Source organism: Brassica napus, chromosome C3 (assembly GCF_020379485.1).
Source record: "Brassica napus cultivar Da-Ae chromosome C3, Da-Ae, whole genome shotgun sequence".
NCBI classification, from domain to species: domain Eukaryota; kingdom Viridiplantae; phylum Streptophyta; class Magnoliopsida; order Brassicales; family Brassicaceae; genus Brassica; species Brassica napus.
Window position 1 is genome coordinate 38,459,480 of NC_063446.1, and position 12,555 is coordinate 38,472,034.

General features: G+C 30.8%; 1 protein-coding gene and 1 long non-coding RNA gene across 2 annotated transcripts; one reads left to right on the forward strand and one right to left on the reverse strand.

Annotated features, from left to right (window-relative positions):
* Positions 1-7,751: 7,751 nt before the first annotated feature.
* Positions 7,752-8,396, forward strand: LOC106426890. The gene has a single exon (XM_013867623.2). It carries the CDS (start codon positions 7,752-7,754, stop codon positions 8,394-8,396), a length of 645 nt encoding a protein of 214 aa, XP_013723077.2.
* Positions 8,397-9,587: 1,191 nt separating this feature from the next.
* LOC106426918 lies at positions 9,588-11,586 on the reverse strand. Its single transcript, XR_002663108.2, has 2 exons — positions 10,874-11,586; positions 9,588-10,630 (listed from the first exon to the last, which is right to left on the reverse strand). It is a non-coding gene; the product is annotated as an uncharacterized LOC106426918 (long non-coding RNA).
* Between the last annotated feature and the right edge of the window lie 969 nt (positions 11,587-12,555).

Consider the following 12,555-nt stretch of genomic DNA (forward strand, 5'->3'; position numbering starts at 1 on the left):
ACTTTTTTTATGACAGTTGGGCAAAGTTCTAAATACTTCCATACCATAGATACTTTTAAGAGGTTAAAATTCACAGCAAGTACAAACTTTCACAAGATTCTCAGAGCTTTAAACACGCTTGTACCTAGTTTGATGGCAAAGCCTACACATACAGTCCCCCAAAAAATAAGTACAAACACTCGATTTTATCCTTATTTCAAGGTACAAAATTTCGTCTATGATTTTTTTTCTTCCAAAATGTATAAAGTGAATAATGTTTTTCTTTTTATTTTAGGATTGTATTGGAGCTCTTGATGGTACACACATTGATGCGATAGTACAAGATCCTGAAAAGGCAAATTATCGTAATCGAAAGCGAGTCATTTCTCAAAATGTACTAGCCGCTTGTAACTTTGATCTTGAGTTCATATATGCCTTAAGTGGATGGGAAGGTTCAGCTCATGACTCAAAAGTTCTACAAGATGCGTTAACAAGAAGAACTAACAGGCTCCAAGTACCAGAAGGTGATTGTAATCCAATTATATATTATGTGATAATAATTGATCAAATGTTTTCTAAATTGAGTGTGTTATATCATGTCTTTTGGATGTGTTTCAGGAAATATTATTTAGTTGATTGTGGGTTTGCAAATCGACGTAACTTCTTAGCTCCACTACGAAACACTCGGTATCATCTACAAGAATTTCGTGGAGAAGGTCGTGATCCAGCAAATCAAAATGAACTATTTAACCTCTGCCACTCGCATTTAAGAAACATCATTGAAAGAATATTTGGTATATTTAAATCTCGTTTTTTGATTTTTAAATTTGCACCACCATTTTCTTTCAAGACTCAAGCAGAGATGGTTCTTGCATGCGCTACCTTACACAACTTTCTTCGCAAAAAGTGCCGATCAGATGAATTTTGTAGTGATGAAGATGAAGAAAATGAGAATCAAACTTTGGAAGGAGATGAGAATCAAACTTTGGAAGGAAATGAGAATCAAACTTTGGACGAAAGTGGTATTGAAGAAAATTTTGAGACTCAAGAACAAGAAAGAGAAAACGCAAAGAAATGGAGAGCAACCATAGCTGCTAATATGTAGAGAGTTGCTACTAACACTGGTAGCCAAATATAGTTGACTCACACATTCTTTATTTTTTATGGACTTTTTTTCTAGCTTTGGAACCATTTATGGACACGAAAGTTTCTATGATTTTTTTTGTTTTTTCAACAGTAATGGAGCCCCAGTTTACATTATAACATAAAAAGTTATGTATAATCAAAACTAGTTGTTTAACAATACGTATTCGTTTCAAAGCACTTACGCAGATTTATCATCTTGGAATTCAAGACGTTTTTGTTAAAATGTCGGTGGAAGAAAGGTTAGGGTGGATTCAAAGTAGTATGAAATAAGGAAATGTTTTATTGAACTTTTATGTGTGTTTTTACGTTGGTTTTGTTTTTTTTTTTGTTTTGCTTCTGATGCCTTTGAATTTTTCTTGTCAGTGTTTTTCACGAGATTGGAGTCAATAATTTTAATACTGAATCATCCAAAAATCAATAGTGAATCCTTCTAAAATCTGGCATAGTTGAATTGATAAATCAAAAATATATATTTTTAAATCTTATCTATTTTAAAACCCATTGGTATTGATTACAAGAAAGAACTACAAATCATTAATGAATCACTCTAAATATCACACATTTAAAATCTGTTGGAGTTGAGTTTAACTTCTACAACGAATAACACCACCTACAATTTTAAGGGCATTATTGTCATTTTGAAAATAATTAGTCTAATGAGATATAAAGTATATGAGATTAGTCTAAAGGGACATAGTTATTATTGTATTGCTCTAAAAAACAATTTTCCCTGAAAAAATTAACTCTTTCTTTTTTTTGAAATTTTAGTCTTCGTTTTTCCTACGTCAACAAATCATTCCTTGTTTCGGGATTAAAAACTGTAGTCATGTCATATCTATACTATTATTTAAGAAATGAATTTGCTTATTTGTCATCTTTTCCATAATTTTAGTGAATTTTCTTGTTTGTCATATTTTTCATGATTTTAGGATAAATCATTAGTTTAATTAATATTATTATTTAAATTTTTTTAGCAAAAAAAAATATTATTATTTAAATTTTATGTTAAAATAAATATAGAGAAATTTCCTACGATAACTTCTTTTAATTTTTTGTCACAAAAATAGCATTCAATGAAGAAAATGACCAAAAAAAGTTTTATTAAAGAGTAAAAATGTATTTTTACCCTAAGGTTAACTAATCTAGACTTAGGGTTTAGAGTTAAGGGGTGGAGTTTTGGGGATAGGGTTTCAAATTTTAAAAAATAAAATAAATATTAATAAATTTTAAAATAAAAAGAGGCTATTTTGGTCAATTTCTTTTTTGGGGGCTATTTTTTTGACAAAAACTTAAAAATGGCTATTTGAGATAATTGCCCATAAATATATATATATATATATATCATGATATTTAAGATAAACATTAACTTATTCTACTGATATATATATATATATACTATTATTTTTAAAAATTATTTTAATATAGAGTTATCATCATATTTAGAACATTTAATTAGTAAATAAATATTAACAATATCTACTGATAATATCATAATTACGTTTATCTTATATTTGGTTTATGATCTAATGACTAATATTATAACAAGTTCTCTAATTCATATTGAAAATATTGATCCAAATACAAATTATTATAAAAATTATATACAAGTATACTAACATATTTTAATTAATCAGTTTTTCTTCGGTTTATTCGGTCGGATCAGTTAATATATTGAACCATATCTATATACTTTGAGTTTTTTAAAATAACACCCATTTGGTGTATTCGATACTACCAAATCCAAACTGTTTTTTAATTAAGATTCGTTACGGCTTTAATGGTTCGATTTTACCGGATTGAATACTCCTACGCTATCGTTATTTTGTTGTTGACGTTTTGTGGGTTGTAATTGTTTATAATTTATTTCAATGCCACTTGATTTTTTCAGTCTAAATACAATAAATGTTTAATCTCAAATCCAGGTTTTCTAATTTGATTATTACTATAGAAAATATTTTGATCCAAAATTCACATCCCATAAATAAATTATGAAAAAATACATAATTTAATATATTGATTATCAATATAAATTATTGAAGTTTTATTTTTATATTATTAATTTAAAATTGTGTCTAATTTAATAATTTTAATAAAAAGAACACTAGCATTAAAAATTGTTAAGTGTATATATATAGTCCGTACAAGGTGCGTGACATCAACTAGTTAAATATTTTTAGGAAAGAGTAAAATTCCCTAAAAATATAAAGAAATAAAGTTGTTCACGTACACTTTCACTACCATTCATCTTTTAACCCAGTATATGCGCACTGCAATGATTAAAACAAATTGAAGTAATGATAAATCGTAGCCATAATTGGCTGTCTGATAACTAATAATTTAGATTAGAAGCAATGGAATAATCGATCATTAGCTAATACTTGGGGTGACATGCTCCACTTTGTCTAAACAATGCTGGCAATGTAGTATTTAGGGCATCTTTGCCTTTTCTCCCACTTTTGTTGTTCGTATCATTGATGTTCCGCAATATACACCCGTCTATTCATCTATCTCGCCTAATTGAAGTTTTTAGAATGCATGCATGCATAACTATGCTATTAAGTTGACCCCAAAAAAAACTATGCTATTACAATTTGTATTTATGTATGCTATTTTTTTCTATTGTATATTGCATGCAGCATGTCCAGCTATAGTACGCGGCCATACATGCCACCAGACCACCACTTAACAAAAGATATGATTAACTTACTGAGTACTGACTTTAATCTAGACGCATATGACAAAATTTTTGATACGCCATTATCTTTACATAAGCGTATTTTATTTCTGTTCTCACGTACTGTAATATTGTTTAGCTCAATAAAGTAGCTTTGCCCTTGTATTTGTCTAGTTTACAGGAATTATAGGTTACAGTAGTCTAGAAATTCGATACTTATTAACTAATGTTAAGATCCTTAATGACAACCAACGGCTGAAGCATATAACTCGCCTTTGAATTTCTTTTGATTAAGAAATAAAAGTAAACCAATCCAATGAAGAACACACAAGTCTCAATGGTTTTGTTACATAATTTCTTTAACTAATACTTGTTCCCTTCTTTAACGATAGAATTTTTAGAAAAAGAAAGTTTATTTCAAAAAGATGTATTTTTTGTGTTTTCTATGAAAAAATTGTAAACTTTAATAAAACTAATTGACTTTATGAATTACTATTGATTAAAAGTTATTGAAAACTGAAAATTACAGAAAACGATATATTTATTATTGTAATTTAATGTGTTTTTTTAATATGTGTGAAAATACTAAAAAATTTATTTTTGTGAAATGGAAGGAGTAAAAGATAAATAAATAATAAATAGGTAGATGGAGAGATTCTAATTTTGGTCGAGAATTTTGTATAATGCCAACTTGATGCTGCCCAAGTTCCCAACCGTGCATGTGCACTTCACCCGCAGGATATATGCTGTTTCCAGATCTTTATTTTAAAATACATAGCTAATAGAAAACGGAACTTTGTTGAATTGGTATTTGATTTGGATTTGATAACTGTCAAAAACAAAATAACTTCGGACGATTTGATAATGAAAAAATACTTCGGACGATAAACGACAATGTTTTTTTTGGTGAACACCACATCTTTACAACATTTCGTATTGCTGCCATATTTAATGCAGTCAAGATCAAGAAAACGAGATATTTACAACTGTAAGAGACGTTGAATAATAGTATGTGATAGTTAAAAGCTTGGTATTTTTGGTAGTTTCAGTGGTCGTGTTAAAGAATTTAGGGGTTATTTGTGAAAAAAAAAAGAAATTAGTTTCGTAGAGAAAAAATAGAGAAAGATAGAAAGAAAAAAAAAGAGAGAGAGAGAGTGTGTGAAATTGGTCAGTTAGTTAATTTTAGATTTTTGTTTGGTTGTTGGATGCAAATTCTTAAGAAATTAACTCTGAAGTTACTTGAAGTTATTCTTGGATTCACCCCATATGATGAATTTCTAGGTTCACCAACCAATAGAATTCTGTTATTTTACATTCGATATTTTTCATAAAAGAAAACAAAATATTGTCTAGTAATATTATATTTCTAAAATAAAAAAGTAAAAAAATAATAATAGTAGTTACAAAAATAAGATTTTTTTAAAAGAGTTATTTTTAACGTCATCAGCAAAACACTAAACCCTAAATCTTAAATTCTAAACCCTAAATCTTTGGGTAAACTTTAAACCTTTGGATAAAACATAAACTCTAAATCAAAAATACTAAACACTAAAACACTAAACCCTAAATCCTAAATCCTAAACCCTTGAGTGTTTTAGTGTTTAGTGTTTTTGATTAGAGTTTATGATTTATCCAAGAGTTTAGGGTTTACCCAAAAGTTTAGGGATTGTCCAAGGATTTAGAAATTAGAATTTAGGGTTTAATGTTTTGCAGACGACGTTAAAATACGACGTTTTAACTACTACTATTTTTTATTTATTTTTTATCTTTTTATTTTAAAAATATACTATAATTTGATAATATTTTGATTTTTTTTAAAGATATCGAATATGAAATAACAAAATATTATTGGTCGATAAACCTAGAACCCAAATCAAGTTAGTTACTAGTAATCCCATATATATTAATTGAGGAACAATTGAAAAGATGTAACTTCAATTTTGTAATAATTAAAAAAGATTTCTTGCTTATGTGTCAATCAATTAGGTAGTTAATTAGTCATACGTGTGAGCCTCACGTTGAAATTGAAAAACATGTTGGTCCAATTCGATTTTTATATCTCATTAGAAACATTTAATACCAACTATATGTTATCGTATGATATTAACTAAATCAAGGTGGCTATTTATTATATATTATTTCCTTAAATAAAACCTAAAGAATTAACTAATGTGATTATGATATATATAGTAATTAATGATTTTAAATAATGAAGATTTGCTAATAATATGTATGTTTTCTATCATTTTTGTTTAATTCTTTACTATTAAAATAAATTACACAATTACATTAATCATATATTAAAAATTTAGATTTTTTGTATATGTTGTATTTTGAATTTTTCAAAACGAGTATAAATTACTAAAACTGTTAAAAGTCTCACATAAACTTTTGTGATCAATGTTTAAATTTTTTTCTATAATAATATACAATGATAATAAAATCATATAAATAAATAATTTTATTTTCATAGGTGTTTATGTTAATATATATATACTTCATATCGTTTAAATTTAAGTATATATCATATACGATAAATAAGATTGATTATTTTGATTTATTTATTCTAAAATGATTGCGAATAAACAAGAGCGGTCATTTGATTTATATGTGCAAGCCAATTTATTACATAATAGTAATTGATTTCTTAGTTATTTAATATATAATTATTATTTTATTATTTCATAATATGCAGAAAAATATTAAATAAGTATTTATTCTGCACAAGACGCAGATCTTAACCTAAGTATCTATCTCTTTAATAATTTGAATCTTAAACATTTTCTAAATCAGGAAGAAAAGAGATACCTTCACTGCTGTAGTCGATAAGATACGACAAAGAGCCATCAGCTGGTCCACTAGACAGCTATCAGCTGCCGGAAAGCTCACCCTTCTCAAAAGTGTCTTCACTTCTATCCCCAACCACTACATGAGCTGCTTACCCTTCTCAAAAGTGTCCTCACTTCTATCTCCAACCACTACATGAGCTGCTTCAAACTCCATGTCTCCCTCTGCAAGCGCATCCAATCAGCCTTAACCCGCTTCTGGTGGGATGCAAAACCTGATGAGAGAAACATGTCTTGGGTCTCATGGAAAACAATGATAAAAGCTAAAGAGGATGGAAGCCTTGGGTTTAGAGACATACAGTGCTTCAATGACGCGATGCTAGCAAAACTCAGCTGGAAATTGCTAGTCTCTCCAGATTGCCTACTTGCACGAGTGCTGCGAGGGAAATACTTCCCAGAAGCAGTTCCTCCACGTATCAACTCCTTCCAACTGCTCTCACGGCTGGAGAGGAATCCTAGTTGGGAGAGACCTTATCAAAAACCATGTAGGATGGGCTATAGGGAATGGCGAAGAAGTTAATGTTTGGAACGAACCTTGGCTCTCTACTTCGACTTGGGAATCCCCTATTGGCCCACCCACAAGAGATACATAGTTCATTAAAGTAGCTTCCCTTTTTCTCCCTAATGATAAGGATTGGGACTCAGGTAAAGTTCAGCGCCTCCTCCCTCACCTACACGATAAGATCCTCAGCATCAAAACAAGCAAACAGGGCGGCAAAGATAAGAGAATTTGGCTCAAGAAAAGCTCAGGAATCTATTCTACCAAGACTGGCTACTACACGACGCTGGAGCTAAAGAGACAACAAGAAGGTTTCCCAACCATTACAAATCGTACCTGGCTTAGTGATGTCTGGAAGCTCACCATCCCACCGAAAATCAAAATGTTTACGTGGAAACTGAAGCACGAGGCGGTCCCTGTGAATGCAAGGCTTCATGCCAGACAAATCATCCCCTCCCCAAAGTGCACCTTATGTGAGGAAGATGAAACGATTTTGCACCTCTTCTTCCAATGCCCGTTCGCAAAACAGGTATGGAACGATTGTCCTTTCTCATCAAATCCCCTGAATGCTGCCATATAAAGTATCAACGCAGGGCTCCAGGTGGTCATGAAGGCTACACTGCTCCCTCCCTCAGGCGTCTCCTCGACTCAGCTAGGAGCTTGGATCATCTGGAACATCTGGATATCCAGAAATCAGAAGATCTTCCAGACTAGAACCTTCTCCCCCCAAGAGACAACCCTGAAAGCTCTGATTAATGCGAAAGAATGGCAGGACGCTCAGATATCTGAGGTCATCAGTAAGAAGCACTATCCTCCCCCACAGATTGTTGCCCCAATCGATGCGATCATATGTAGATCTGATGCGGCCTGCAGAACAGGAACCCCAATCGCCGGTGTCGCGTGGAGCTTCTACCACGCAAATGGAGAGATTATCACATCTCACAGCAAATCAATCTCCTTTGTGATTTCGTCTTTTGTGGCTGAGGGACTAGCATTGCGAGAAGCCATGGAACATGCATGGTCACTAGGATTGACGAACATGATCTTTGAATCTGATTCCAAACAGCTGGTGTCAGCAGTTGAAGGCGAATCGAACTTCTCTGATCTCCATGGAATCGTCTCCGACATTATCTCTCTAGCAAACTCTTTTGATTCTGTTTCTTTCAAATTTCGTAACTGCAGTAACTTTGCTCTAGAGGACAGTCTCGCAAAGCAAGTTCTCGGTTTAGTTGTACCAACCACATTTAATTAACTTTAATGAAGCGCTCCCTTGACAAAAAAAAAACATTTTCTAAATCTCAGGCCAGAATAAAAGAAAGAAATGAGAATAAATTCAAAAATCAATATTTATATCGAGCAATAACTAAAATGACACAAAAAGGAGAAAAATATCGAAGATAGATAGGATTGACACCTGAACGTAAACTTCTCATAACTATAATTAACTTTTAAATTGCTAAATCATGATATAAAACCGAGATGACATAGTTTCATTGTAACCAAATAGTAAGCATGAGATTCTTCGGCTTAAACGTTAGACTTTTATGCGATAAATAATTTTTTGACCTAAAATATTTTTAAAAATGAGATCAGTTCATTAGTAAATAAATTATGTAATTAATAAAAAAAATTTAAAAAAATTGATTAAGAACCAGATATATTAATTCGATTAATAATATAAATTTTTTTTCCATACGATATTTATTAAATAATCTTCATATAAATTTAGTCTTATACTAGTAATCGTGTAAAGCTCAGAGCAAAATAACAAAACGTGTGAGCTCTCCCATGCCCACAAAGAAACAAGCTTGGCTTTTGTCATGTCACAAGGCGGGACCCACATTGATCCCCCAATTTACTCGTCAGCCAATTTTGACTCTTGCGGTCACGCGTACACAGCAGTAACCTCTTCGCCCTTTCTATATGCCTCGGAGTTATTAAAAAGACTGTGGACTTGATCCACCGGCTCGGCTCATTTCATTCCCGCTCAGCTAAATTGCATTCATCCGGTAAACTATCTATTATTTATTCGAAATGTTACATTTGATCACTGTTAGATGTATATTTATATTTATGTCCATAGCAGGCCTTGAGATTTTTAAAAGAGGAAGAATTGTAAGTGATTTAGTTAAAATTTTAATTAATTTTTTCCCTTACAAATTTAAGGATATACATCTGTATATATTTTTTTCAAAAAAATTAGAAGCTTAATAGCATTTCCAACAATAACACCAAATTTAATGTTAAAATTACACCAAATTTGGTGTTTTGGTGTTATAATTATTCCGCTATCTCCAACAATGATACCTTTACACCAAAAGTAAAACTATATTAGCCTTTGATCCGCGCACGCGCAAATGTTTATTTTCGTAATTATATGTTTTTCATTTTTAAATGATTTACATAAACATAATTGTTTATGTTTTTATTATGGATTCATATATTATTGAGTTTGACATATTTGTTTCTTGTTCAATGTGTTTAGGGTCCATTAATAAACCATGAGATATGTGTTTTTCTTTTATTGTTCTTTTCTTCATTTTTACTTGGTAAAATTAAACATTAAAATGTAAAATATTAGAGTTTTAAGTATACTTGTCGGTTTTATGAAATTAAACTATAAATAATGGGCTTTAAAATTGAATATAAAGTTCTTATATTGATATTTTTTTAGAACAGAGACATTATTTAGACAAAAACATAAAAAAAATAATGAAAGCAAGTTAGGAAAAAATCAAATAAGCACAGATTTTTGCAAATTTTATTTAGCAAGCCTAATTTAAGTTACTGAATTAGGATATTTTGTTATCACTAAAAAATTGGTACGTCATATTTTACAATTACATAGTGGATCGTCTATAGTAGACATCAAGAACTTCTTCGAAGCTCATATAGTTTTTTCAAAAAAAAAGAACAAAAATATATTTGGCTTCTAGCGACTTTTCTCATTCTCTTAGAAGAAAACATTCTAAAAAGGCATTTTCTGGTATAGCTGGTTGCCCATTTCAATAGCTAGCCGGACATTTTCATAAACTATGATATTGTGTGTGTGTTTTTTTTTTTGCTTTTATTCATTTTACTTGGTAAAGTAAACATTAAAATGTAAAATATTAAAGTTGTAAGTATACTTGTGGATTTTATGAAATTAAACTATAAATATTGGGATTTATTGTACTTCTTCTGGGATTTAAAGTTGATCCTTTATTTTTAGTATTGTGATATGCTATATCATTTTTTACGTGCAATTAAGTATTTTAAATAATATTTTCTTATTATTATTTAACTTATATTGTTAAAACATAACTTTAAAAAATATTTTTTAAAAATATACATATATATCAAAATAGGTTACCAATTTAAACCGGTACATCAAAATAAACCAAAATAAACTTTTTTAAGAAAAAAATATAAAACTAAAACTTACGCCGTCTCTATCTTCTCTCCTTCTCCGCCTCTCTTCTTCTTGTTCGGCTCCACCTCACTGTCCTGTTACACTCGCACCATCGCCACCATGAAACAAACTAATATTGCTTTCCATGTTGAATCAATCTATATTAATCTCTTCGAAACTAATCTATAACAACACTTGTAAAACAAATCGCAAAAGGAACCACATTCAGACTTAACGAAAATCAGAATCGAGAGAATGAAATGTTAAACTTCAAGCACCCATTAGGAACTCTATACATCAAACGAAGACACGACTTCACGGGAGAGAAGGAGACTAACCTTTAACCATGTGAAATGATTGACTTTCGCAAGCTTAAAAATTTAACCGTGTCTCATATGAAATCAGGGATTCTTCAAACAACTCATAATAAATTTTCCAGAGCAAGTGCGAATTGCATAAAGATCGCAAGACCAAACCGCCAGGATCTATATGGTAGACCGTAGATTTAATTATTGGGCTTTTTGCAAATATGACTCAATACTTGAAGTGAAACACAAAATTAACCCATGTTTTTCTGGAACTTTGACTTTTCTTTTTCACTCCCAAAGTTCAGATTATTCACGAAAATGCCATCACTTTTTTTTTTTGAAAATGCATATTTTACTCAATCACCCTTATTTTCCTCAAGTATTCACAATATTGTCATTGACATTAATACACCAACCACCGTGAACAACCAATTTAAAGCTCTTAATACACCTAAAAATCGATTTATACTCTTTCTTTCTCAATTCTTATAAACCAAAAATAACATCTCTTTACTTTCTCTCCATATTCATCCAAAAAAAACCCAAGATTTTGATTCTAAAAATTTTATGGTTCATAGAGCAATTGAAACTTATGATTCTTGGTGGGTAACGTTTGTTTGAGATTTTGGGTGCTTGGAGAAGACTTTTGTGTGCTAAACAAGTTATCTCACTGGTTGAAACTATGAAATTAGTTTTTTTCCAGATATGTTCATCCAGACGACTTCCGGGTAAGTCGAAGTCGTCTGGCTGTAGACGACTTACATGGAAGTCTTTTAGTCAATGCAGAGGTTAATTTTGCAATTGACTTTTAAATATGTTTTTCTAGACGACTTACATGGAAGTCGTCCATCTTTGTTTGTTAAAAAAAAAAATCTAATTTTGCAATTGACTTTTAAATATGTTTTTCTAGACGACTTACATGGAAGTCGTCCATCTTTGTTTGTTAAAAAAAAATCGAGACGACTTCCATGTAAGTCGTCTAAGGTAAACGGGTTAGTTTTGCATTTGACCGGATTGTGTCAGAAATTTGACTTTTCCTAGTAGAAAATTATAAAATTAATATTTTGTTATACCTAGACGACTTCCATGTAAGTCGTCTCAGGTTAGTTTTACAATTGAAAAATAAAACAAAAAAAATTATTTTTGTCCAGCCGACTTACACGGAAGTCGTCCATCAGACGACTTCCACAAAAGTCGTCCATCAGACGACTTCCACGAAAGTCGTCCATGATTTTATTCTGAGATTCTGGTTAAACCTTGCTTATCTTGGATGACTTCCATGTAAGTTGTTGGACGGACGACTTCCGTGTAAGTCGTATAGAAAAAAATAAATTTTTTTGTTCTATTTTTCAATTGCAAAACTAACCTGAGACGACTTACATGGAAGTCGTCTAGGTATAATAAAATATTGATTTTTTAATTTTCTACTGGACGACTTACATGGAAAAGTCAAATTTCTGACACAATCCGGTCAAATGCAAAACTAACTCATTTTCCCTAGATGACTTACATGGAAGTCGTCTCGATTTTTTTTTAACATACAAAGAAGGACAACTTCCATGTAAGTCGTCTAGGTTAATAATCAATTGCAAAACTAACATAAATGGACGACTTCACCAAACGACCTCCGTGGAAGTCGTCTGCGTCAATGTTTAATAAACTTTCATTTTCTCTAAAAATATAAAGACTTTTTAATTTTATTTTGTTAATTC